The 27,900-nt window shown below is 43.5% G+C and overlaps 1 protein-coding gene across 7 annotated transcripts in view; it reads left to right on the top strand.

Annotated features, from left to right (window-relative positions):
• The window catches only part of LOC102455710 (Putative N-acetylated-alpha-linked acidic dipeptidase), a 53,582-nt gene that overhangs the window by 20,903 nt on the left and 4,779 nt on the right, over positions 1–27,900 (top strand). For 5 of the 7 annotated variants that reach the window (XM_006118380.5, XM_075919387.2, XM_075919390.2 and 2 more), the window contains 11 exons: positions 2,531–2,717; positions 3,925–4,018; positions 8,179–8,277; positions 9,497–9,582; positions 11,115–11,234; positions 15,034–15,116; positions 18,213–18,276; positions 19,133–19,200; positions 23,525–23,616; positions 25,228–25,318; positions 25,891–26,155. In XM_006118380.5, the coding sequence (XP_006118442.3) occupies positions 2,531–2,717; positions 3,925–4,018; positions 8,179–8,277; positions 9,497–9,582; positions 11,115–11,234; positions 15,034–15,116; positions 18,213–18,276; positions 19,133–19,200; positions 23,525–23,616; positions 25,228–25,318; positions 25,891–26,155 (1,249 nt within the window). The remainder of the gene's footprint in view (positions 1–2,530; positions 2,718–3,924; positions 4,019–8,178; positions 8,278–9,496; positions 9,583–11,114; positions 11,235–15,033; positions 15,117–18,212; positions 18,277–19,132; positions 19,201–23,524; positions 23,617–25,227; positions 25,319–25,890; positions 26,156–27,900) is intronic. The other 2 variants (XM_089775760.1, XM_089775761.1) reach the window with 2 other exon arrangements.

Below are 27,900 nucleotides of genomic sequence, written 5' to 3'. Positions count from 1 at the left end.
GCTGTTTAAATTACATCTACTATGTTGCTGTTTAAAGATTTCTTTAAATTGGTTAGGGAGTAACCCAACAGAGGGTGTTTTAGTTAAAAGCCTATGAATTTCCTCAAGTAGTTTAAGTCCAGATTCAGGAAAGTTCATAAACATATACTTAATTTTAAGAACATGCTTGAGTGCTTTCTTTCCTCAATCATGGTCATAGTCCATAGAAAACATGAATATGTCCGTAGTCATATTTCTCTTAAAAATCCAATTGACTTCAATTTGAATAAGATTAGACCTTACATTTAATTTTACAGTTTACCATTAACTTGGCGATCCAAATGCTGAATCTTTTATTAGGGATACTTAGATTTGTGATATTCTTTTGAGGAATATTTTCTGGAGGGACAACTAACTCATATGTATCATTTTCATAAATGAGAAATAATATGCATATTAATCTATCTTGCTGAATTGTTTCTAGATCACCAAGGGTACGTCTACACAGCAGGACTAACGTCAAATTAAGCTATGCAACTTCAGCTACGTCAATGGTGGAGCTTAAGTCAAAATAGCTTCACTCGACTTTTGGTGCTATCTACACAGCAGGAAGTCGAAGGAAAAACACTCTTCCTTCGACTTCCCTTACTCCTTGTGAAATGAGGGTTACCATGAGTTGGAGTAAGAAATCCTCCAGCTCAACATAATTTTGAAATAAACGCTTATAGTGTAGACACGCACGATGTTATTTTGGAATAACATCAGTTACACTGAAATAACACTGCTGTGCAGATGTACCCCAAATGACCAAGAATCCATCTGGATAGGAAAGGCTCAGGAAAATGAGAGAGAGAATTCCCATGTTTTGTAGCATTCCCCTGTAGCATGCTGCATTCCTAAGACTTGGCAGTAACATGGAGTAATTTTCACTAAAAGGAACACCACACACATTTATTCATGTTTTTATTGGAAGTATTGCATTCCTACTGACAAATTAGACCAGAAATATCTGGCCCAGTGAATTGGTCTGGTGGATTATATTAAATTTCCTTATACAATTGCATAGGATATAGGATGAAGGCAAATATTGTATGCCCTAGGAATCGCTGTAGTACATTTTGACTATGTTTATCTGGACATTACAACCTGAACTGAAGATTATTTGCCTCTCTCTTACTATACTGTTCTGTTTTACCTGAAAAAAAAAGGAGAAGAAGATTAGGAAGCCAGAATGAGAGCTATAGTATTTCAAAGCACTATCCATGGGGCCAGAGTTAAACACTGATTTTGTTTGCCAGAAACAGAGTTATGAAAAACTTTCTCTTTGTCAAAACAGCTCAGAGCTTTTCTGCTGCCCTGTCAGCTTAAAGATAAACTGTTGCTCTTTGGCTTTATGTATATGTTCAAACAAATGGAAGATTCACATCCCGGAGTAACGCATTCTTCCATCTCATGAGATTTCCAGTTCTGAAACCTGCTGGATCTTCAGTGTAAATCTCTCACTTAGCAACTAACCTTTCAAGTGGTGTTAACACTTGTAAGATTTTTAGAGTGTACACTGAATATTTCAGTAATCAGCTGCTTACTTTTGTCTGAGTGACAGACACAAACTAGAATTACACTTGGCACAGTAGTACAGGTTAGACCGCCCTGGTTCAGTACCCTGTCCTGGATGAGGGATTTTGCCAAACCAGGGGAGGTCATTTTTGTACTCCTGTCACCGGCCCCGCTGGCCTCCCAGACAGCTCCCCACATGCTGCTGATCCCGCTGACCTGCTGGGCAGCCATCACTGCTGTGGCTCTTCCAGGCAGCTGCATGCGTGCTGGGGCTCCCTGGGCAGAACTGTGTGCTAGGCATTGAGGCTTCCTGATCAGCTGTGCACGCCATGCCGGGGCTTCATGAGCAGCCCCACATGTCAGACGCTGGGGTTTCCTGGACAGCCCTGCCCCAGTGCTCCCAGCCCCACTGGGCAGTCCCACTGCCATGCACTGGCCGGCCCCATTGTCAACTCCCATGCATGCCAGACTATGGATGTTGCCAGACCAGAGAATTCTGGTTAAGAGAGTTTCAGCCTGTACTCTGTAAATGGCTCTTCCATGTTCTTGCATATATATCCTGCCTCGGATTCTAAGTAGTGCTAAGTCCTTTATTCACATGTTATATCAGGTTTCTCAGTAGGATACCAAATCTGCTAGTGCCAGAAAATTGCATGTGACAAGAATAATTATGAGCCAGTTTCTTATTTTCACCAAAATCCTTTTAAACCATTTGGGTGGTGTCAAAGAGCCTTAAAGTGGGTGTCCATGTAATTTATAGCCCTTTGCAGTGCCAGAGTGGTAATAAACAAGATTCTGGTGCTAGGACTTGTCACCATTGTCAGCCTACCATTGAGGAGACTAAAAGGGAATACTGCTTTAACCATTCCTTCAGTGCAAAGAGTCAAAGAATCTATTCTGTGATGTGCTTGGTACCCTCCCCTTGCTTTGGGATGATGGCCTTGAGAGTTCAGGCTGTCAAGCAATGAATAAGGAAAAGGGATTTGCTTTTTAGGTGAAGAATGCTGAGTTGGCTGGTGCCAAGGGAGTTATTCTGTATTCAGACCCTGCTGACTACTGTGCCACTGGGGTAGATCCCTTTCCAAAAGGCTGGAACCTTCCTGGAGGTGGAGCCCAGCGCGGGAATGTGTTAAATCTGAATGGGGCCGGGGATCCTCTCACACCAGGTTACCCAGCAACAGGTAAGTGACATTGAGAAGAAGCCATTGTCATAGAGCAAGCTTTGATGAGATCCAGCTGGTCCCAAAGAGGTCTAAACTCACCTGGTCTTGCCATTGTATGGAGGAAGCAGTTTTGGGCTCCTCCTTCACAGAGTGCAGCTGCATGGGACTCACAAGAGGAAGCAGGATGGTGACAGAGGATTCAGAGTGGGCAGTGTTGTGCTTTTGAAACTCCAAGTATTGTCACATGGAGAGATCAGTCTGCAAGGGTTAATGCTGAGGGTATGCTCAACAGCTGCAGCACTGGACTGGTAGGGGACACGCTCTGTGCTCAACTCTGGGTTCAACTCCTAGCTCACTGGGGCCAGCTGTCACAGGGCAACGTGCACATGATTTGTAAGGACAATATGTGTACATGTGTGTGTACGTATTAAAACTTCTCTCTCTTCCCCTTCATTTCTGCACACTGAGAGTGGCCTGAGCCCAGCTGCATAATCCCCCTGAAAGGGATTGGAATCTTGAGCTCTGCAGCTCTACAAGGCTGAGTTTGTTTCCCTTTTCAACCACTGGGCCCTTAGATGGTGCACCACTTATCGGGAGAGCTGTTTGTGGCCCTTTCTCCTCGTGGCCCTACTGTTGTGCCTTTCAGTGCTGCAGGAAAAGATAGTGGGGAGAAAGCAGGAGATCAGGCACCACCTCTGTACAAGACCCAGTGATCCTATCTGCATGAAAGCTTCATCTGCCCTTTACCCGAGCAAAGGTTCCTCCCACTCCCATGTTAAGGTAGTCCTTCTCTCTGCCATCCAACAAAGGAACCCTATCGAGCAGGGGCGGATATAGGGCAGGGAGAGTGGGGCGGCCGCCCCGAGCCTTGCGCTTCAAGAAGCTGCGCATGCACCGTGGCAAGCGGGGGCCCCCGCGAAATTGGGCTGCCCTGGGCCCCGCAAAATGGTCATCTGCCCCTGCTAGTGAGAAATGGTTTCCAAACGTGGAATTTTGTACACACAGCTGATCGGAGATGCAGGGATGTGGACACCGAAAGAGGGTGAGTTGAGGCCTCTCTGACACTGTCTTTCTGCCACGTAGAGAACAGTGTTCTTGGAGAAATCTTAGCCTCATTTTAGAACAACAGAGTATTATTCTTGATGTCTGTGTAGAGCTGTGCTCCATAATGTATCACCCACTCTTAAAAGTAATATAAAAATAAACACCAGTCTTCTACCTCCAGAGTACGCCTATCGATACGAGGAGGCCAGAGCTGTAGGTCTTCCAAAAATTCCAGTCCATCCCATTGGCTACAATGATGCTGAACAGTTTTTACGGTAAGTAAATGGAGGACAAGGAGAAGCTTCATTAGTGTGTCTTGTGAAATCCATGAAGGTATTTGAAAGAAAGAGAGAAAATAATTCATACTGTTCTCTGGCACGCTTAGTAAAGTGGTCTGATATGGGAACCTCAAGGGGAAAAAAACCATAGGAAGCCTTTTATTAGATTAAGTATATGTTGGACATGTGCCCAGAGCATTTTAAATAAATCAGAATAAATATATGTTTAATTGAAGCTATAAAATGTACCTTAATTTGAATAAGTAATCAAAGTGCAATAATTAGCAGGGCTGTCAAGTCACCTACATTTGAATGGTGGGTCCCCCAGCTGAGTTGCTAGCTGCAGGCACTCTCCTACAGTGTATTAAATCAGCTAAATGTGAAATGATGCTAATCTGCTAGAACTTGGACCCAGTTTTCATCTAGAATTTCTCAGTCATTCAGTAAAATGTCTGTGTAGACATTTTTTTGTAAGGCAAGAGTCAACTGTTGTTAGGTTCAGTCTGGAAACTATCAGATAAGTTGTACTCAGTTTGCAAATACATAGTCAGAGCTAGTGGCCATTGGATTCCTTGTTTAATCAAATAAATTCTCCATGATGTTCATTCATTTGCCCTGAGGTCAGATCCTGGGATGTGTCTAAGGGTGCGTCTACACTGCACCATTATTCCGGAATAATGGCCATTATTCCAGAAAAAAACACTAGCATCCACACAGCAATCGCATTATTTCAAAAGAAAATCGAAATAATGGAGGGCTTTTTCTGATGTTGGTAAACCTCATTCCACAAGGAATAAAACCTCTTTCAAAAAAGCTATTTTGGAAGAGGGTGTGTGTGGACGCTTCACTGCTGCCATATCGAAATAGGTCCTCACCAGGGCCATTCTAAGTTATTCCTCCCTAGTGCCTCCTGGGGCTCTAAATCGAGATAGCATGTCCACATTAGGGGATCCTGCCTCGGATTAATTTTGAGGCTTCCCTGTAGTGTGGACGCTCTATTTTGAAATAAGCTTGCAGTGTAGACATACTCTAACAATCAGCTTTTGCTTTCAGATTTTGGTAGGATGTGAATTGCTATCGTTCTTGTTATTATTTAATATTGATTATGATTGTGCTCAGAGTCTGGTAGTGCTGTGTATTGTACTAACAAGCCTCGGTCCTGCAAACACACACAAGTAACTTTATGTACATAAATAATCCTGTTGAACTCAATGGGTCTACTCACATAAACTGACTCATGTGTAAGCATATTTAGGATCAGAAAAATAAAGGTGAACAAAATCTATGCCCTGAAAGAGCTTACAGTGTCTGTATAATAAGTCTGTGTATCTGTCTGTCTTACAAGCTTTATGAAAATTAATTTGTGAATTCTAAGCCTTAGTAATCGTAAAACAATAGCTTCTAACATGGGTTGGGCATCAGAGATCATTCAAGTGAGCAGTGGTGAAGGGGACACTGTGTGCTGGTACAAGTTCTTCAGTCTTTTTCTTGTATTTCCCTGCTCGACAGTTTCCCCCCCTTCTCTCTGTCGCCTCCCTCCCCCTTCTTGCAGAAATCTTTGAGCCAAAAATAAGCTAGTGTTCAGAGTTGAGAACACAAAGGTCCAAGATCACATTGACAAATACCTTGGCAAGAGTATTTGAAAAATTAGAACATTGGGGTCATTATGGGCAAGGCTGACATGCAAATTCTAGAGCCCTGGAAGTATTGTAAAGTTGTGTGTTCCCTTCCTCCTTCCCTGTCTCCCGTGTTCAGTAACCTTTGATATTTGGTGTATCATAATGGAAGCTATTTGTTTCTATTTTTAAAGAAACAAATAGATATTTTGAATTTGCATCATAAACTTCTCTTTTTACTTGTCTTTTTTTTTAATTCAGAAGTGTCTAAGTGACTTAGTGTCCATTGATTGGAATAGGACATGGGCTCCAAAGTTACATAACTGCTTTTGAAAATCCCACACATTTGTTGTTGTTGTTATTGCTGCTTTTCTGCTTTGTACATCCTTTGTACATCCAATGGATATAACACTTCCTGGCTTCTGACAGGGAAACTCCCATATATTTAATTTTACATCTATTTAAGCCATCTAAGATACAATGTTAAAAGCTACAAAAATCCAAAATGTATGGCAATTCCATATAATGTGCATAATTGCCACTGCCAGTCTCGGGTTTACATACAATTTGCTTATAACTGGTCTTCGAATTTATTTTAGGCGTTCTTCCTGCACTCAATTCTGTCCCTACCTGTATGTGCACATCTTACCCTGAAGCAAATAGGAGCTATCTACCTACATTAGGCCCTCTTTGCATGAAGTTAAAAATTAGTCTCTCCCTAGCTTTCACTGCTCCGTTCCTCATATAGGGATATAGTTCAAGCCAACCTGCTAAGGAATACTGTATTCGCAAATCATTTTCCCACAGTTTTATGCTTCTTTCATAAAAAAGTGATTCAAGTTTCAAAACATTATTTTTATGATTCGATGAGCCAGTAGGTAGTTGGCAATATAGCATACATAGTCATTTACCTTTAATTGTGTCTGAGGCCATGTCTAGACTGAAGGTTTCTTTCGGAAGAAGCTTTTCCGGAAGAAGCTTTTCCAGAAGAGATCTTCCGAAAAAACTTCTTGTGCAAGAACATGTCCACGCACAAAAGCGCATGGAAAAAGCGATGTACTTTTGCAAAAGATAGCATCCAGACTATTTGGGCGCACTCTCACATAAAAGGCCACCCAGAACCACTTCAGGCAGGGCTTTAGGTCACCACTTCCTTCTGAATGCTGGTGCCAGAGCCCTTGTAGAGACACGCACTTAAAGGGACCTCTCTGGACAATCGTTTCTCTGCTTCTGCTGTGTGCTTGCGTACCTCCTCGAAGGACAGCAAAGCTCTTGCCGTACCTGCTGTGGTTGCCCAGTTTTTGTGGACACCACAGCTTTTTCCTTTGTGACATGGAGCCAGAGCTGCCCCTGGGCATGTGATGGCCCCACACGGCCATGCTGCAGTTTCTGCAGCACTTTGTGCCGGCTGCCTTCCTGGTCCTGACTGAGCTCAACCCCGAGCTCATTCTGGGGATCCTCTCCCTGGGTTCAGTAGCAATACCCTTGCAACCACAACCCTCAGGGGAGAGGTGTTTCTGGAGGCTGGACACCAGTTCCAACTGGTGGGACCTGCTGGTCATGGAGCTGTGGGATGACCAGCGTGGCTCAGCTGGGCTGCAGGGCCAGGTGGAGGGAGCTGGTGTGCAGCTCAGCTGGACTGGGGAAGGAGCCAGCAAGTCCTGGGGGAGAGAGGCAGGCAGGGAGCAGCAGGGGGCCTGAAATGACTTCCCCTGGTCCGGAAAAATCCCTCATCTGGGACCAGTCAGGTCCCAAGGGTGGCAGACCAGGGAAATCCAACCTGTATAGATTTTCAATCCAATAGGCTCTTGGGCATAATGCATATGTTTAATAGCTTTGTGAATATGGATGCACTTGAATGTTACACAGATTTGGGGCCAGAATACCAAAACTGAGGTCACCTTCTGACATTCATAGACCCTGACAATTACCCTAATTCTTATAAGCATTCAACAAAATATATTAATAATAAAAAAAAAATGGCTAGAATGCTGGAAAGGCATCTATTCAAACAGACTGCTAAGCAGGCATTGATTTTTATTGACTTAACTGAGGGCTTTCAATTATTCGCCATTTAGAGTAAAGTCTGGTCTAGTCTGTGTTTATTTTTTTCCCAAGACCCTTGCAGGTTTTAAAGCTAAATTAACTACCTCTTACCATTTGTCACAAGTCCATGTTTATCACTGAAATGTTACATTTAAATTTCAGTTGTATGGCTGAAGGGTCAGTTTAGTGTATCCAGCACTGATGCAAATGCTTGGAGTTATTCTGGATTTACAATGGTGTAACTAAGACCAAGATCTAGCCCATAGGCAGTGGTGCAAGAAAAGATCACTTGGTGCATACAGTCCAAGTTCCCCTCAGTTTTAGAGGCCCATTTGATACATTTTCTGATAAAGTTTAGATTGGTAAGCTTTTTGAGGAAATTGCTGGGTTTTACAGCATTTAGCACAATGAGGGCTTGATCCATGACTGTGGTTCCTAGGCACTATACTTACGGAAATAATAAATAAATAAAAACAGAGGGTTTTTTTATAACAGTAACATGGGAGGACCTTCCCCACCTGACAGCAGCTGGAAAGGAAGCCTGAATGTGTCTTACAACATTGGGCCTGGTTTCATAAACAGTTACTCTACAAGGTCAGTTTTGCATTACATAAAGCAATTACATTGCATTACGTATATATTGCATTACATATAACTAAGGAAATATAATGACAGTTGATGAAATCTTTGAACTAGAGCTCTTTGTTTTTTCCTTGGCATCAAGGCATATGACCTTGTTTCTTCTGGACTAAGCAAAACATCAGCTGAGTTTAACCCTGTTTTGTTGCAAATCCACACATTGCTCAAGTTCCAAGCAAACCATGACCCATTTTCATTTGAAAGGTTCCAATCTTAGCAAACTCTCGGGTCATTCTGGGCAAAGTCAAAGGCCTCATAATAAAAGTTGCATGCAGTTCTATTTTGAGCTAAACTGTCTTCAGCTTTTGGACCACTTATTGCATCATATAACCTAGGGAAAATATTAACCTCAAGTTTGCATAGTTCTGAAAATTCTAATTCAGTGTGTTCTTTAAATAGCAAGGCCTAATTTTTGCTTCATGTGACTGAGGCCATGCGAGCTAGAGAATTACAACCAACAATGAGAATCCACATGCATCCTGGAGTTCTCATTCAAGCTGAGCTATTACAATGACCTCAGATGAACCATTTGACTTCCTTCATAGTCAAATTATCAGGAAAATTAAACTAAAAAAAAAATCCATAGGACTTCACAGAGAGCTAGACACTGTCCCAAGGTGGCTGGCACATAAGTGAATAAAAGACATTTTTGTGTTACAACTTAAAATGTCTCCTGTTGTTTTGGGGCCTGATATTCCATTGACTCCTGTCCTTGAGATTTCATTAACTACAATAAATTTACCATGGAATTACACTGGCTAAGTGAGAGAGTAATCCTATATTTAGTAAAAATATTTATAAAATGCATTATTTTTCCTTTCTCCTTCCCAACATTAAAAACAGCTGCTTTCAGAGCATTCTTTTAAGTTCAGAGCTTTTAGTTTGTTACCAGTATAAATCATAGCACCAACCAGTAAAAATAACCTTACCAATTTGACACACACAATGGGATTACGTAACTTTCTAGTGCCAAATTGTGTCCCAAATATTAACACTATAAATCCAGAGCAACATCACTGGATTCTTACCAGGTTTGTTTAACTGAGAACAAAATTCATTCCCTAATCTCTCGCTATAAACAATGTATTTTTAATTTTACACGTTTTTAAGCATATAATATTTTATTAAGTAATCTGATGAGGTCTCTCTTTCAATTTGCTTTCCAATGCATTAGGAAGGTGAAAATGCATGTTCACAGTAACAATAAAGTGACAAGAATTTACAATGTGATTGGAACCATCAGAGGAGCAACAGAACCAGGTAAAGCCGTTTGTCTTATAAATTGTCTGTGGGTGCAGTGAACTGCAGATACACCTAATTAAGCATTGTAATTGCAAAGGGAGGATGAGAAAAGGGGTTTTCTTTGTATTCTACTTGCTGAGCATGTCTATTCATACACATTAGGGATTTCCTACAGCAGCACTCGCACAGTTCTAAGTTACGTCAGCACTTTCATTATAAAACTGATTTTCCAAGTGGAACATAATCTAGCCATAAACACTTGCATCCAGGCAAGTAATATTGCAAGTACATTCTCTGATGGATTTTTTTAAATGGGAGAGTTGTGGGAATTAAATAATAAATGAAAGCTTAGATCTTTCTGAGTTTGAAAAGACATTCATGTTCTTGTCAATGAAATCACTTAACCTCATAATGTTTTATTTGCATTGTATTATGGCATCTTTTATCCAGCATGATCTGAAAGCCCCTAAACTACTTTACAGATATTTATAGGGAAGTAAGATCACTACATCTGCAATCACATATAGCCACTTTTGGGCTGAATCATAATTACAACATCAAGCAAGCAGTGTTCCCTGTAAGCTGGGTGCTTGTGTGTCTGCTCAGGAGAGATGCAAATGCCACCCAACTGATTAGCAGAGCACCCACAGGTCAGTTTTATGCTTTTGCTGGTGGTGCACATTTGCAAATGCCTCGGTGCACATGAAAGACACGCATGGATGAAAACGATTAAAGGGAACATTGCAAGCAAGACAGCAGGATTTTATTATTTTGGATGCCATATCATGTCAGCTACATCTTCCGTTGTGACTTGGTTAATCATTGTAATGTACCTATCACCTAGTGCAAGAAAATATACTTCAGTGATTTTAAAACTTGTGAAGAACATTTATGATATAGAAATATAAACACCAGGCAGTGGTGCTAGTGGACCACTACAGTCCATTACGCCATACTGGCAAGTTATTTTCAGACAGTACAGTGTACTGGAAAGACTCCCTGCCCACCATCCCCACCGCCTCCATTAGCTGCCGTGTCTCTGTGTACGGGGCTGAGGGCTGGGGCTGGGAGCAGTAAGGCAGCCAGAGGAGCTGCCAGGATTCTACATCTTTTCCCAGTGTCCATCCCAGCAGCGAAAGAAGCAGAACAATCAAAAGCCTGAATGATGAATATATTGGAAAATGATGCATGTCAGAAAAGGTTTTATAATTCCATCAACTTTAAAAACTTAGACTTCAGTTGGAACTAATTATTGTTATAGTGTGTCTTATAAACATCCTGAAGGATTAAAGTGCTACTAAGCTTAAAACTTCTACAGGTGCTAATATAAATAAATGACAAACTACCTGCAGTTTAGCAATAAACTTTCCTGATTTTTTTTCTATAGAGATTTACAGTGACTCTTCCCATTCTGCCACAGAGGAAGTAAGCTGTTAAAGTGGTGTATTGGTTGTCAGCAAACCTACATAGAATTCATAGCTACTCTCCATTGATGCTATCACTGCAGGAAATAAATCGTTTAAATGGACCCCCAAACTTAATATCTCCAGACAGATTCATCATCCTGGGAGGCCACCGTGACTCTTGGGTTTTTGGTGGAATTGATCCACAGAGCGGAGCAGCTGTGGTTCACGAGATTGTACGAAGTTATGGGAAATTGAAGAAGGAAGGTATGTGACTAAAGAATAAAGCAAACAGAGCCATTTACCAATTTATTTTAAACTAAGAGTCAAATTTCTTCTCTGTTGCACTTATTTTCTTCAGTGAGACTTAGGGTTGCCAGATGGTTTAACCAAAAATATTCAACATCCCCACCCCCCAAAAAAAACCACTGGGGAAAAAGAAAAAAAAAGGGGGGGGGACCAAAGTTGTTGAGCCAAAAAAAAAAAAGGCAAAAAAAATGCATGGCCCCTTTAAGTGCAAGAGGGGAGAGGTTGAGCACTAAGACCTAGGGAAGACATTGCTTCCCTTTACTTCAGGTCTTTTTGCTGGTAGCCATCTTGTTTTCTTGATCAAGCCCCTTCTCCCTCCCCTCCCCCCCAGGTAAGCAGGTGGTCCAGGGGGTGGGGGCGGGGGCTGGGCCTAGTTGTCGAGTGTGTCTTAGGGTTGCCAGGTATATGGTATTTTCGCCTCCTGGCAGGGGAAAAACACAGAAAATACCGGGCATTTCAGGTGTCCAGTATTTTCTGAAATTTTTTTTTTTACCAGACAGAAGGTGAAACTACCGGACTGTCCGGGTCAATACTGAACACCTGGCAACCCTAGTGTGACTTGAGCATGTCCTTATAGTTAAGTACGGGCTTAAGATCTCTGGTAATTCAAGGCCTTAGTCCTTGATATTTGGAATGAGCAGTCTACTCTTCAGTTATCTATTATAGATGTTTCAGAGACACTTATGGTGTCCAAAGGTATCCTAAATTCCATTTTTAGGCACCATTGCAATCCACAAAACTGGCCATCAGCTTCCACTTAATCCTATAGGTGCCTATATTCTCTCAGGTCCTATGATTTTGCTTATGAGCATGCACCCTGTAGCTTCACTTTAGGTGCCCAGGTTCCTAGCTCCTTCCTGAGCCTCAGGACGATTCACAAACCACAGTAGTTACTCATTCAGCTACCTAAATTGTGTGCAGGAGTCTGAATCAGAAGACATGGTCTATGTTGCAGTACCTAAGTTCCTTTGTAGATCTTGGCCTGTGTGCCTCTGTTGTTCACAGTATGGCAAATTTACTTTGGCAAGGAATTAAAGTATCTAATTATAGAAATGACTGAACTCCTATACAGCAACTTTTGTCTTTACACTGCTTTGCAACGGTTACTCACTTATCTTAATTAATTAATTAATCAAATTTCTGATGTTATGGCATCCTTGGTCCCCAAGGTTGTGAGGGGTGTGGGAGGTTTTATCTGGGGAAAAAAATGGGAATGTGTGGAAGATGCGGAAGTAAGGCTACTGTTACAAAAAGTTGACTCAAGGTACACAACTACAGCTATGTTAATAACATAGCTGAAGTCAACATTGAGTTACCATGGGGTCTACACTGTGTGTGTGGCGGGGCGGGGGGAGGGAGTAGGGGTCGGAGATTGATGTAAGAAAATCCGTTGACTTCTCTTATTTTGTCATCCAGGGTAGAGTAGCATGGTCAACCAGAAAGCGAACTGTGGTTGATTTTGCAGGACTTCAGTAGACCCTCTAAATCGACTGCCGGTGGATTGGCCTCAAAGAGTAGTGGTCATAGACTCATAGACTTTAAGGTCAGAAGGGACCATTATGATCATCTAGTCTGACCCCCTGCACAGTGCAGGCCACAGAATCTCGGCCACCCCTCTTAGAATAATCCTCTCACCTATGTCTCAGATATTGAAGCCTTCAAATACTTTGAAGGCCCCAACATGCAGAGAGTCCTTCAGCTGTGATCTGTGCCCAATGCTACAGAGGAAGGCGAAAAACCTCCAGGGCCTCTGCCAATCTACCCTAGAGGAAAATTCCTTCCTGACCCCAAATATGGCGATCAGCTAAACCCTGAGCATGTGGGCAAGACTCACCAGCCAGACACCCAGAAAGTTCCCTATAGCAACTCCTATCATCCCTCCATTGACCTATTTCCAACTGATAATGAATGGTCAGTTAGTTACCAAGATCATGTTATTTCATCCAACCATCCCCTTATCATAGAATCATATGTTGAATGTTGTTGTAATATGACTAGTGGGGTAACTGCTTAAAATTCTGTGGTCTTTGATAACAAGAGGTCTGACTGGATCATCTTATGGCCTTAAAAAAATCTATGTAATTATGCCATAACATCAGGGATGGGCAATAATTTTTGACCGGGGGCAACCCTAGAAGGAGAGGGGCCTCAGGCATAAGGGGCAGGGCTGGGACACTTCTGATTGGTCTGTGGGTGGGGGAGCATGTGAAGTATTTGCCCCCACCCTCCTCAGAGAAAATTGCTAGCTGTTCTCAACAGTGGACGGTTCCCTCGAGGTGCCTATGCCCCTGGCAGTGTGAGGAGACTTTGTGTGCTCCCCTCCTGCCATCAGGTCAGTCAGGGCCTAGAAGTCAGGGGGAGCATGCAAATTCTACCCCCACCCTGCAAGGAAGTGCTGTGCTTAGAATCACCTGCCAGCTGAGCAGAAGCTGGCAGTTGAGTATAAGTGCGGAGCCCCTTGCAGGACTTAAGGAGACTTTGTGTGCTTCCCACCACCCCCATACCTGATTGGCCTGGGGGTGGAAGGAGTGTGAAGTCTCTTGCTTTCTGTCCTTTGGTGCATAGCCCTTAGAGTCAACCACCAGGATTGACTCTAAATGCTGCGTGTGCCCCCATCCCTAGGTCCTGATTGGCCTGGGGGCGGGGGAGTGGCAGAATATCTGCAGGCCAGATCAACGCGCTTCGTGGGCCAAATCCAGCCCGTGGAGGTTCTTTTGCCCACCCCTGCATAACAGAGTGAGGAAGCATCTGAGAAGGCAACATTTATAACTCCCAAATCTGTTATATGTACGTTAGCATTAAGCTGGTGTGAATGGGACTCATAATACATACAGGGATACACTGTGGAAAATCAATGGGAGAACAAATTTAAAAATACATATTTCCTAATTACATTGAAGTGTAGCGAGGAACATCATCACTATTGAAAGTCAACCTCCAGAACACATGGAGTCTCTTTTTATTGAGTTTGAAGTCCTGGAAACAGAGGTCCTGACATAACCCGGACACTGTGCTATGGTAGCTTTCTTTGTCCAACCACAGCATTTAAAATCTGTTTGAGGTTAATTTTGTTTCTTTCACTGCCTAGTTACCAAACATATTATGAAACAATGCTTAGTGAAGCCAAACAGGAAGGGGAGTAATAGTAGTGGCATGAAGGAGAGCTTGGATAAAGTAGATACAGGAAAAAAACACATTGCAATATACTCTGCTCCAGTTTACCATGGCTTCTAGTCACATGCAAAGCTTTTTAGAGTGAAATATCTTTGTTTAGAAATGGATCTATCAAAATCACCGAGGGGATTCCTCAGTATTTGAGAGTTAGTGTTCGGGAGGAGGGTCAGGGAAAGCACTTTTGGCATTAGAAGTGCTAGGATGCACATTTAAATTAAAGACAGCGGTAATTTAATAGTTGTATTGAGTGGAGTTGGTTGTAAAAAAAATTAAAAAAAACATTTTTGCAAAAAATTTTCACTAGTTATCTGCCAAAATGTTGAATTCAGGAAAATGTCAATCTCCTCAGGCATTCAGCAGAGACAAAAATCTGCATCAGGCATAGTATTGCAAACGATGAGTAAAGTTACAAAAGCATTTCGGGGTAGATTCCCCAATTGCACCTTTTGCACCATACATCACTCTTGCAGCTGAGGCCAAAGTGGTGGTATTCACAGTAAAATTTATTTTCAGTTTGATACACAGTCACGGTATATTTCTCTAGAGTAATTCTCCTGGTGCTTTACATCTTGAATCATTGTAGGATGGAGACCCAGAAGAACAATGATATTTGCGAGCTGGGATGCAGAGGAATTTGGCTTGCTCGGATCTACAGAATGGGCTGAGGTAAATCAAGAATATGGCCACACCTATGCTTGCAGCCCCAGAGATCTGTCCTCTCACATTTGATTTAGTGGGTCTAGTTAAGATTTGCTAAATCAAATGCTGAGGGTGGCTCTAGTCAGCACCGGTACTCCTTGCAGCCGTGAGGAATAAGGGAAGCCAATAGAAGTGTTTGCTCCCATCAGCGTTCCACTGTGAAGATGGCACCTAGTTTGGCTTAAGGTACGCCAACTCCAGCTACATTATTTACATAGCTGGAGTTGCATACTTTAAACCAACCCTCCAGGTCGAGTGTAGACCAGGCCTAAGTGATCTAAGAGAGTTCTGCACAGTTTCCCTCACGTTTTAGAACCTGCTCCAGTGAAGCATGTTCAGACACACAAACACATGAGAAAGTATCCAACGTTGTATTGCGAACAACATTATGTTATTCTGGGCTTTAGCAATGAGCAACCTCCGTGTGAATTTTATCTGAAGAGACCACATGTGCTACTTATTGTACAACCAAAGTAACAATACTAAATCTCAAAACAAAGTGTGTCTGAGAATATATGGTAAACTTCCGATAATCCGGCACCTTTAGGACCCAGGGGGTGCCAGATTATCAGATATGCCGGACTATCAGAAGGGAGGGCTATGAGGGGTCTGGAGTGGGGTGAGAGGGGATGCCACTCCAGATACCTCATAGCCCCCCCCTTATGATAGTCCGGCTCTACCCCAGGCGTCCCTGATTCAGCCGCTGCTGGTCAATTTCAGCAGCAGCTGAATCGGGGATGCCTGCAATAGAGCAGCTGGGGTGCTGCCGGGTTGGTCCCGCAGCCCCGAAGGGCAGCGCTACGAGACCAACCCGGCAGCACCCCAGCTGCTCTGCTCCCAGCTTCCCTGATTCAGCTTCTGGTCAGTTTCAGCAGCAGCTGAATGGGGGAAGCCTGTCTGGCTGCCCCAGCACTTCCGGGTTCCTGATGGTGCCGGACCATCATGAGTCCCGGAGCATTGGATGCCTGACTAATGGAGTTTTACTGTACCCGCCTATACTTGTATGTAGTGACCCTGCCAGATGGAGACACTGAGCTTTTAAATAAGTTTAATTCCATTGATTTCCATAGAGCAGCTTGAGATTTACACTGCTGTAAGCATTGTCAGAATCAGGTCTGTGGTTTTGATGGTTGCGTATAAGAGGGACTTCTGCCCCATGTACTTGATCTGTACTGAGAGAGGAAATACCCTGTGTCATAAATCCATCTGCATTAATAATATTCAGAATTGAGGGCATCATTTCTCTGTACAACCACTTCTAGGAAATTACCAATTCATAGACTTTAAAAGCATCCACCAGGTCAAACTAGAGTCTGTTCTAACTGAGATCATTCCAAAGGCCTATAAATCTTGCATGGAGATTCCTTTTCAGCATGACTGGCTTGCAGTTTTATCATCCACAGTTTACCTTACTGCAAAATCTTCTTATTCTCTCTTGGATGATATGGTAATTATAAATAATGAATGAGCTAGAAAAGGGAGATTGGGAACTTCTGTTCTCCCTGTCTCATAACATGAGAACAAGGAGCTACAGTAAAACTCGGATAGTCCGGCATCCAACTGTTCGGCATTCCCGATACTCCGGCATCAAAATGCCAAGCGCTCCTGACCAGCTAATTAAGAAGCCTGCCACTCAGCACTCATGCTGGCTGTAACCAGATGGAGCATATCGTGTTACGGTATGGAGTATCTTGTTACAGTATGGAGAAGAGCGTTTTGCTTCAGTGAAGGGGAAAGGGGAAGGGAGAGGGAGGAGGATCAGGTTACAGCACAGAGGAGACCAGAAGAGGAAAGGGGAGGGGAGAGGGAGGGAGATTGTGTCCTGGCCAGCTGTTAAGCCGTGCAGCTGTACCTGACCTCCCGATTCTCCGGCAAATCTGATAATCCAGCACCACCTAGGTCCAAAAGGTGCCGGATTATCGGAAGTCTGCTGTACTCAATGCAAATGAAAGGTGGGAAATTCAAAACTAATAGAATGACTTATTTTCATGCTAGAACATTTACCCAGCATTGCCTGGGCCCTTAACTCAAAAAAGGGAGTGAGGACAAGCCAGAATGAGGAATTGAGCAAATTGTGCACTTTTCCCTTGCTCCCTTACAAAGGGGAACAGCTAGCAATATTCCCATATGAATAGGGGTGGGAATCTTCCTCTCCCATAGCCTGCCCTAAAGGGTGTCAGTGAGGCGGGAGGCACAGGGCTGGGGCAGTCCTACATGGGGGGCTTGCACTCCCAGCCAGACCCTTTCACCTGCCTAATGGTTCTATCTCTTTTTCTGTATGGTTTTATGCATCCCCATATTTATGGGGGGCCTTCAGCCTCCTCCTATATGACCAAATCCTTATCTTCCTTTAAGTTATGAAAGAGGAAGTTGGTGATACTAGCTCTTACCATTTCAGAGGAGTTCTTGAACAGACAGACTGTCTCAGTCACTCACAAACAATTTATTTCAAATATACAGTAGATGGCACACAGTTATCCTATGGAACTCATTGCAGCATGAAACTGCTGAGGCCAGAAGTTTAACAGATTCTGCTACAGAGCTGTAATAGTAAATATCAAAGAAGCAAGATTTTTGGAAGGCACATAAATACTACCAACATGTATGTCATAAGCAAACCTCTGACTATTGGGATTACGAGGCTTGCACTTTCCCCTAAGTTAATTGTTACTAGCCAGTGTTGATGGTGAAGTGTGGAATGAGGCCATTTGAGTACGTCCATTCATATGTTCCTAACAGTAAAGAAGGCATGATGGGGCCACCTGTAGTGGTTTAGATAACCTGCTCTGTTTAACTAAATAAAACCCGGTGTTTGGTTGGGATGGGTCCCAAGTGCCACCTTTAAATACTTGTCCAAAAACCCATGTATGCAATTCACCTTGCTCCGAAAGAAGCTGATTCAAGTATCAGTCAGTCCATTTGTTTTGGGAGACAAGACTGACATGTGAACCAGGTGGACTGGATTGTGATAATTTAGAAAACTGCAGGTTAAAGTTAAAGTTGACAATGTTATTTTGTGGGAAAAGTTAATCAATTTGGGTTTTTTTTTCCTTTCCATTGCAGGAAAATGCCAAACTATTACAAGCCCGTGGAGTGGCGTATATCAATGCAGATTCTGCAGTCGAAGGTGTATACTTGTGTTTCTATGGCAGTGGCAGGTGGGACATAGATGAAATTGAAACAGCTTCACTTGAAGCTCAGTGCTGGCTTTGCCATGAGCCCTGAGAAAAGAGCACTGTTATGTTCACCCAGGAGCGCAGTGTGGGAGGGAGATGATAAACCCAGAAATACACTTGCTTTCCTGCTTCAGAGACGTGCACGCTATGTTGGCCATATAACTATGCTACCTGTTACGTGATGTGAGGAAGGGGAAATGGGGGTTAGAACCAGGGACCTGACCCCTCCCTGAAGTGTCAGTATCCTCTCCTGTGCGGCTAGCAGTGACGTGTAGCTTGCACAGGGACACAAGGCAGGATCCTGTGCTGTTGTGCTAGTTGGAGCATGATTCAGCCCAAATCCTAAGCCCAATGTGAATGCACTGAGCAGCCTACAGTTGGTAACCCTCTCTACTTTGGAGATCCTGTTTTTCCTTCTTGGGCTAGGTCAACGCTATAATCCTCTGTTGGCAGAGGGATGTAAATAAAGCACATCAAAAGTGCAAATGAAGCGGGGATGAGGAGTACAGGATCTGTCAAAAAATCACCGCGCTGTTGGCAGAACCGCGTCTAAACTGCGGTTCCAGTTTCAAAATGGCGCTTGTTCGAAACAGCGCCAGAATGTGATTATGCAAATGAAGCACAGGATATTTAAATCCCCGCTTCATTTGCACTTTTGATGTGCTTTATTTACATCCCTCTGCCGACAGATGGGTGTAGTGTTGACCTAGCCTTGATGTCTCCTCTTATTACAGACGTACCTCCTCCCACCACAAAGACACAGGGCATACTTGGTTTTCTATTCTAAACACTGACCTTGTATTTCAGGTAACTACACTCTGAGAATTGATTGTACTCCGCTGATGTACAGCCTGGTGTACAACTTGACCAAAGAGGTAAAAACACACTAATATATCAACTAGTCTAGCCACAGTAACTACCCACAGGAGCTGGTTATTCTACTGAATGTGAAACTGTTTTTGTTACAAAGAGACTTTGGCCAAAATTGTGCCCTGTTGTCAGGGCTTCTGTTGATTGTAATAAAATCTGTTCTTTGCATATCAGAGAGTTGAACCTCAACGGCCAAATACCACTCTCATTTACCTCAGTTCTACCCTAGACACCATTGGGATTGCCCAGGTGTAATGAGAGTAAAATTTGCCCATCAAGTGTTCAGTTACCCATTCAATCTTATTTCTTACATAATGGTACTATGGAGGGCTCAATAGTGAATCCATAGTTAAGGTTGTGTTGAGATTTTACCTTGAAACATGTGTGAGGGTATGTCTACACTACAAAGTTAATTCGAACTAACGGATGTTAGTTCGAATTAACTTTGATAGGCGCTACACTAGCGCTCCGCTAGTGAGAACTTAATTCGAACTAGCTCGAACTTAATTCGAACTAGCGGAGCACTTAGTTCCAACTAGGTAAACCTCATTCTACGAGGACTAAGCCTAGTTCGAACTAGTGGGAGGCTAGCCCTCCCCAGCTTTCCCTGGTGGCCACTCTGGCCAACACCAGGGAAACTCTATTGCCCCCCTCCCGGCCCCAGACCCCTTAAAGGGGCACGGGCTGGCTACGATGCCCGTGCCAGGTGCATGCCTGCCAGCACCCAGCTAGCAGACCCTGCACCTGGCACGGCTCGAGCCAGCCACCCGATGCCCCCCAACCCTGCCCCTCTTCCCGGGACCAGGCTGGTGGCTCCCAGGAGCTTGCCCGGGACCGTAAGAGGCGGGCACCCGCCTGGTCTAGTGCGGACATCGTGGACCTTGTCCACGACCTCCGCACTAGGCACAGGAAAGTGTCCGTCTAGGGCAGGAGACCTGCCAGCCTGGCCACCCAGGAGCAGGTGTGCATGAAAATCAAGGGGGTCCACTGAGACCCCCGACCCTGAGCCCTGAGCTTACAATGGCCGTACTGGGTCAGACCAAAGGTCCATCTAGCCCAGTAGCCTGTCTGCCGACAGCGGCCAACCCTAGGGACTCTGGAGGGGATGGACCGAAGACAGTGACCAAGCCATTTATCTCGTGCCATCCCTCTCCAGCCTTCCACAAACTTTGGGCAGAGACACCACTCCTACCCCCTGGCTAATACCACTCCATGGACCCAACCTCCATCACTTTATCTCACTTCTCTTTAAACCCTATTCTAGTTGTAGCCTTCACAGCCTCCTGCAGCAAGGAGTTCAACAGGTTGACTCTTTGCTTTGTGAAGAACAACTTTCTGTTACTAGTTTGAAGCCTGCTACCCATTCCTTTCCTTTGGTGTCCTCTAGTCCTTCTATTATGGGAACTAATGAAGAACTTTTCTTTATGCAACCTCTCCACCCCATTCATGCTTTTATAGACCTCTATCCTATCCCCCCTCAGTCTCCTCTTTTCTAAACTGAAAAGTCCCAGTCTCTTTAGCCTCTCTTCATATGGGACCTGTTCCAAACCTCTGATCATTGTAGTTGCCCTCCCCTCTCCCACCCTCTCTCTTCCCCTCTCCCACCTCCTTTTCCCAGTCTCCCCGAGTTTTGTTCAATAAAGAGAGATTCTATTTTTGACCACATGTTTTCTTTATTTTGTACATGAGGAAGGGGGGCTAGGGAAGGGTAAGTGGAAGGAGGTGAGGGAGGAATGGGGTACGAGCCCCCGATGGGGAGGACTGGGCTGGCTCTGCGGGCTTCTGGGGGTGGAAGCTCTCCTGCAGCCCCCCAATTTCCCCCCCTCCCCAGATGGCAGCCTGCGGCAAGTGCAGCCGGTCTGATGGCCGTGTGCTGTGATGTGCCCAGTGTGGGCACTCAGGGCACTCCAAGACAGGACTGCTTTGCAAGCGGGGCACCCCTGAGAACTGTCTGTCCGGGGTGGGGGTCGGGTCCCTTTAAGCACAGCCCTCGGCTAGCCTGAGGCAGCAGCTCCACGCTCTAAGTCCTCATCTGATGCCCTGCTGGCATTGCTTCCGGCCATCCTTAACCCTGGTTCAGGGTCCACTTAATGTGGACATGCTAGTTCGAATTAGCAAAATTCTAATTCGAACTAGTTTTTTAGTCTGGATGCGTTAGTTCGAATTAGCTTAGTTCGAATTAACTAATTCGAATTAAGTTAGTTCGAGTTAGCGCTGTAGTGTAGACATACCCTGAGGGAGCAGAAAACTCCTGTGTGGCACAGAAGAGGTAAAAGGAAACCTTTGGGTTTCCTAGGAATAACAGTTAATTCGAACTAAGGAGTTAGTTTGAATTACCGTTTCACTGCTGCGTGCAGCCGCGCGGCAGTTACTTCGGGCTAGTGGAATTTCAAAATGGCGACCGGACTAGAACATGCAAATAAAGCCCAGGATATTTATGGATACTTGTAGAATGTCCATCTGCCCTTTTTGACCAAGAATCTCTCATTCAATATGCTGCCGCATCTCGGAAGAGCATGCAAAGGGAAAATCAACTTGTGACTAGGTTGCTCCTGGTCTTGCAACAACCAACTGCTATTTCTCCAGCTGGATGAAAAGATAAAGGGCTTTATTTGGCTGTTATCAGCACTCTGACTCAGCAAGTCACTGGTAGTAAATCAAAATAATAGTCCCACCTCAGAGCTGCTTTCCCTCTAGCCAGTCTCTGACCCCATCCAAGCCTTCCTGCTCTCCCTCCCATCTAGTTTCCAGCTAGGTTGTGTTTCCCTTTGTAGCTCCTCCCTCCAAAGTGTAGCGGGGCAGGGATGACTGTGACCACTAGGGATGTTAAGAAGTGGGTAATTCGCTAATTGTGTAGTTGATAGAATTTTTATTGACTACAGGATTAGTCATTAAGGGAAGGCAGTTAAAGTGCTCAGTCCCGGCTCACGCTTGGTCTGGGAGTTACCTCCACTGTGGTTCTGCATTTCAGATGTAGTAAGAGCCAGGTGGGCAGGCAGCCTGGCTCCTGATATATTAAAAATGCAGAGCTGCAGCGGGGGTAGCTTCTGGACCTGGCATGAGTCAGGTTGCCTGCCCGCCTGGCTCTTACTACATTTAACATGCAGAGCCTCGGTGGGAGTAGGTCCCAGACCCGGCATGAGCTGGAACTAAGCTGGGCTGCCTGCCCATCCTGTTCCTACTATGTTTTAAATGCAGAGCCTCAGTGGGAGTAGGTCCGGGACCCAGTGCGAGCCAGAACTAAGCTGGGCTGCCTGCCCACCAGTAGGTCACCCGCTGCGGCTCTGAATTTAAATGCGTGTTGTCAATAGCATTAACCGATAAGCTTTTGCTTATTGATTAATCAAATACACTATTACATCCCTAGTGCCCACCACAGCTCATTAACCCTTTCCAGGCCAGTGTGGGGTTTGTACACGCCATCAGACAAGTCAACATAGTCTTTGCTAACAACTGACACAATTTGCAGTGGCCCAAATTTTCAAAAGAGCCTGCTAATGCTAGGTGCCACACTTTTTGGGTACTCAACTGGAGACAGCTCTGGCCTCAGTATCATTGGTATGGCTCATCTACAGCTCCGGTTAAAGCCAATGGAAACTGTAAACATTCAACACCTCTACAAATCAGATCAAAGGCAATTCAAATTGAGCCCCCAGAACACTTTTGAAGCTGCTGGCCCAATTACCTAACAATGAACCTGATCTGACAACTCCTACTCAAACTGAGTACCATGTGCAAGTACACAGGATCAGTAGTACAACCACTACCTATTGGTTTCTAATATCTGAGCAATACTGGACTAACACCGCGCCTGTCCTGGGCCAATGTGTGACAACATGCTTTCGCAATATTACTCCATGAAGAATCTTGACTTAAAGAGATCAATGCAAATGCCTTTTTCTGTACTGGATTATTATTGTTGGGTAATTACTTAAAGAAATAAAACTTAACAATCTTTCAGAAAAATATACCTTCAGCTGTTGAAACTTCAGAGTAAGTCAGAGGACACACTAAAAATAGAAGTATGACATGAGCATAATTATTTCTAATATTTATATGTATCTGTAGTGACTTTCATCTGAGCACCACAATCTACTGTGCAAACAGTAATTAGGACCCACTGCACTGTTGTAAGATAAGATCACTATTATTACAACCATTTTTCAAATTAGTAAAAAGAAGTGCAGAAAAGTTTAGTGATTTGCCCAATGCACCTAAGTAGTGACTTAGTCATTGTTCTAACTAGTTGACTTCATAGATTGAATTTTTTGCTTACTAATACTTAAAATGGTGTATCTCTGTCCTTTTTTCTTAAATGAATGTCTCTAGATACCAAGTCCGGATGAGGGGTTTGAAGGCAAATCTCTTTATGAGAGCTGGAATGAAAAAAATCCATCAACAGAATATAAAGATGTCCCCAGGTAAGTGACAAAGGATAGGTTCAAAAGATACTTCTGGTTGTAGCATAGGTTTTTTCTTTGTATTTTTAGCCACATGGAAAGCTGAGCTCTTAATAGAAGCCGTGGGGCAGATCCTTTGAATTGGTGTAATTGTTCAAGATTCGTGGACTTGTGATAATTTACACCAGGTGTGGATCTGTCCAAGTATTCAGAATTGGAGATATTACGTATGACAGAATAAATTGTCAGTACAGCAGGGCTTTAGCCGCACAATTTCTCATAGCTTCTAGGATTTGCATAGCTCCCTAAGATACCACAGCTAAAATGGGATTGTCTGTTTCCAAAACATTTGTGGGTATGGTTTCAATTACGACATAGCCCATCTGTGGTTGAAATTAGGCCTATTTGTTCTGGTTCTATGGTTAGAAGTAGGAAGCAGAGTTTTATTGTCAATTTAGCCTTATTTCTGAGAAAACATAACCAGTGTGTGGAAAGAAAACAGTGGTCCTTAATGCAATAGGCTGCAGCACTTGGAAGTCTGCATTTTATTAGGTGCCTGGAGGAAGTAAAATTAGCCAAAATGTTTTGGAACTGGTGTTTGGTTTTTTATGTTGTTTTCTTCGGTCTGGTCACCTCAACAATTTTTCATCTTTCTCACTTCACCATTTGTTTCTGCGTCTCTGAAAGACAAGACCCAAGCACTATAACCTCCCATAATTGTCTCTGTAAAGATCTCTGCAGATCTCTGGGGAGGTATAGAAATCTATAGAATGGGACAGGGATGCTTTTTATAGCACTATCTCCCTTCAGATCACCAAGGATTGCCCCTCATAACATAAAATGTCAATACTGTAAGTCATGACTAGGGGGTTCTGAGTGGTGAGTCTGTTCCCCACGATCTGTCAGATGCTCTCTGTAGATTCCCGCTCTGTGCCCAGTGCTGATGACAGACATTGCCAGGCTCTGGGCAACGTGTGTGTGTGGGGGGAGAGCTTGACTCTGGGCCCCCTGGAAAGGGGCAGGGCTTCAGGAAGAAGTAGCGGTGCTAGGACAACCAGCCCGCGGCACTACCTTAACCACGCCGCACCTCCCCCAGCCAGCTCTTGAGGCTGTCTGAATCTTGGTACGTGGGGCTCAGTCTGTGATTTAAAGGGTTGGGGCTCCGGCTGCCACTGCAGCAGTGGTGGCTTGGAGCCTTTTAAATTGCCCAGCTCTGAGGCAAATGCCCCTCCTCCCATTAATCAACAGCCCTGTCTGTGCTGTTGTATCCCCCTCAGATGAGAGGCAGGGCTTGACTAGGATTCCATGTCAAAAAGTCTCCTAAGTGAGCAAGAGTAAGGAAGATGCATACTGTACAATTCTTCCCTGCACTAACTCCACTAAGTGCCATGTGGTGAGTCTAGTCCACTGTAAACAGCAGTGTTGATGGGTGATCGATGACTCAGGAGTGTCAGAGATTATGTTAAGGAGATGTTTGGAGGAAGAGCGTACTGGGAAATGACCTGAAGTGGGCTAGAGGGGATAGAATTGGCAGGAGACAAGACAGGAGTTCATTAATACATGGCTTGGAAACATACTAAAAATTGTATTCAAATATTTTACTCAAGATCTGTTCCTTTTTCTTGTCAAAAGAATAAATAAGCTGGGTTCTGGCAATGACTTTGAAGTCTTTTTTCAGCGGATTGGCATTGCTTCAGGCAGAGCACGTTACAGCAAAAACTGGGTAAGTCTGTCGTCCCACCATCTCATCACTGTCCTTTGTGACATTCTGAATACCATCAGCTGAGAGTCAACAACTTAGACTATCAGCTCTTTGGAGTTGAGCCTGCTTTTTTGCTCTTCATTTGTATAGTATCTACCACAATGGGGTCTTGCCCCAGGAGTGAGGCACCTAGCTGTTACCCCAACAATTCATACATTGTGATGATAATAATTGTGACATCAACTAACTGAAACGTTAAGGGGACTTAGTTCAAAGTAAATGACAGGGTAATGACACAGAATTGCTTATGGCTAGGTGTTCTAAGAATCATTGAATGCTGAAGTGGTGGTTCTTTATAACCATGATTGTTTTGATTCTTGTGTGCCCTCATTGAGGGACGTGCACAACTGCAATAATATAACAAATCACAGTCTATTTAACAAGGTCTTCCCCTATGAAGAGAAATATTGAAAATATAAACAAAGAGGATGGCTGTGATCCAGACACACAAGCGTAAATGTTTTGCAGCATAGTGAAGCTGTCCAAACCAGCATTATAAGTAACAGGTTTTTTTAATTCTTTTTTTTTTTCAGAGAGTGGAAAAATACAGTAACTACCCAGTTTACCACAGTGTCTATGAGACCTATGAGATCGTGGAGAGATTTTATGATCCAACTTTTAAGAATCACCTGACAGTAGCAAAGGTGCGAGGAGGTCTGGTGTTTGAACTGGCTGACTCTGTGGTCCTTCCCTTTGACTGCAGATATTATGCAGAGGCTTTAAGGAACTATGCTGAAATTGTCTATAATGTGTCAAAGAATCATCAAACAGAAATGACAACATACAGTGTGTCATTTGGTATGTATAACCCTCTGCCAGATCACTCTTATTATTATTATTCATTACTTGTTTTGGAATAGCAAGTAGAATCCCTAGTCATGAACCACTGTGATAGGTGCTGCATAAACAGAACAAAACAATCCCTGCCCCCCAGAAAATTACAAATCTAATTAAAATAATGATTTTATTTCAGTTTATTTTTAAAAAAGCAACCAAGTACCTAATTTCTGTAGGCCCTTGAATATCACTTGAAATAAACCTGTTATAATGCAGAAAGCCCAACCTAATTGGCAATTGCAATATGTAACTGTACAAGCCTGACAGTGGAGGAAACCTTAGCTTTAATTTAAAACAAAAATTAAATCTTTAGTCCTGCTGGTTGAAGGGACAAGCTTAGAATAATCTATTACTAAAGGCTCAAACACCAGAAAACAAAGCAGATACAAAAATTGGCTGCTTTAAAAAAACCAAGATTGTCAAGCAATTCAAAAATTAATCATGATTACCCACACTGAAACAATAATAAAATACCCTCTATTTAAATATTTCATTTTCTTGTTTTTAAATATATTGATTTCAGTTACAACACAGGATTCAAAACGTATAGTGCTCATTTTATATTTTTATTACCAATATTTTGCACTGTAAAAATAGAGTATTTTTCAATTTACCTAATACAAATGCTGTAGTACAATCTCTTTATCGTGAAAGTTGAACTTGCAAAGATAGAATTATGTACAAAAAATAATATTATTCAAAAGTAAGACAGACTGCACAAGTCCACTCCGTTCTATTTCTTGTTCAGATAATCGCTAAGACCAACAAGTTTGTTTACATTTGTAAGGGATAATGCTGCCCCCCGCTTCTTGTTCACAATGTCACCTGAAAGTGATTATAGGTGTTTGCATTGCACTGTTGTAGCTGGTGTCTCAATATATTTACATGCCAAATGCATTAAAAATTCGTATGTCCCTTCATGTTTCAACCACTATTCTAGTGGACATGCATCCATGCTGAGATGCCGGCTCATTCTCTGGTCCCCCGCCGAGTCTCAGGACAACTTCCACGCTGCCAGTCTGCATTTTTAAAGGGACACGGCAGCAGCAGCTGGCCCCCTGACTCCCGTCAACCTTCCCCTCTGCATTTTTAAAACGGACACAGCATCAGCAGCTGGCTTGCACTGACACAGACAAGCGGACAGGCTGCCGCTGCTGCATCCCTTTAACAATGCAGGGGCCAGCGTCAGGGAGGTCGGGGAATGGCGGGGGGCTGCTGCTGCTGCATCCTTTTTAAAAATGCAGAGTGGAAACGTGAGGGTTGTCCTGAGACCTGGCGGGGAACCAGAGAATGAGCCAGCATCTTTGCACACTGGCTCCTCCTAGTCCCTTTAAGAGTGGGGGTTGGGGGAAGAGAGAGGGAGTGATACAGTATTCGATAGTGCTACCTGATAAACTCCTGGTTATCGGGTGGTTGACTACTCCTTCACATCCCTAGTATAGGGCACCTTTTTACTGGTATAATCATGTCTCCACTAGGACTTGTACTGGTATAAAAAATGAGTGTAGGCCAGGCCTTCTTTATTTTTAAATCATTCTTCAAAAAACCGATCACTTTAAAAAAAAAAAAAAAAAAAAAAAAGGCACCTTCATGCAAGCTCTGTCAGCTCTCACCATCTCATGCAATCATGAGAGTATGAGGGCTTTTTTGATGTTTGACATGGGAGTGTATGAACTGCAGGCATGCTTTATGTTGCCTTTTGTTTT

Source organism: Pelodiscus sinensis, chromosome 1, assembly GCF_052426305.1.
Source record: "Pelodiscus sinensis isolate ZL-2025 chromosome 1, ASM5242630v1, whole genome shotgun sequence".
NCBI lineage: Eukaryota > Metazoa > Chordata > Testudines > Trionychidae > Pelodiscus > Pelodiscus sinensis.
The sequence above is the reverse complement of the archived record's forward strand: the minus strand, read 5'-3'. Positions and strand labels throughout refer to the sequence as shown.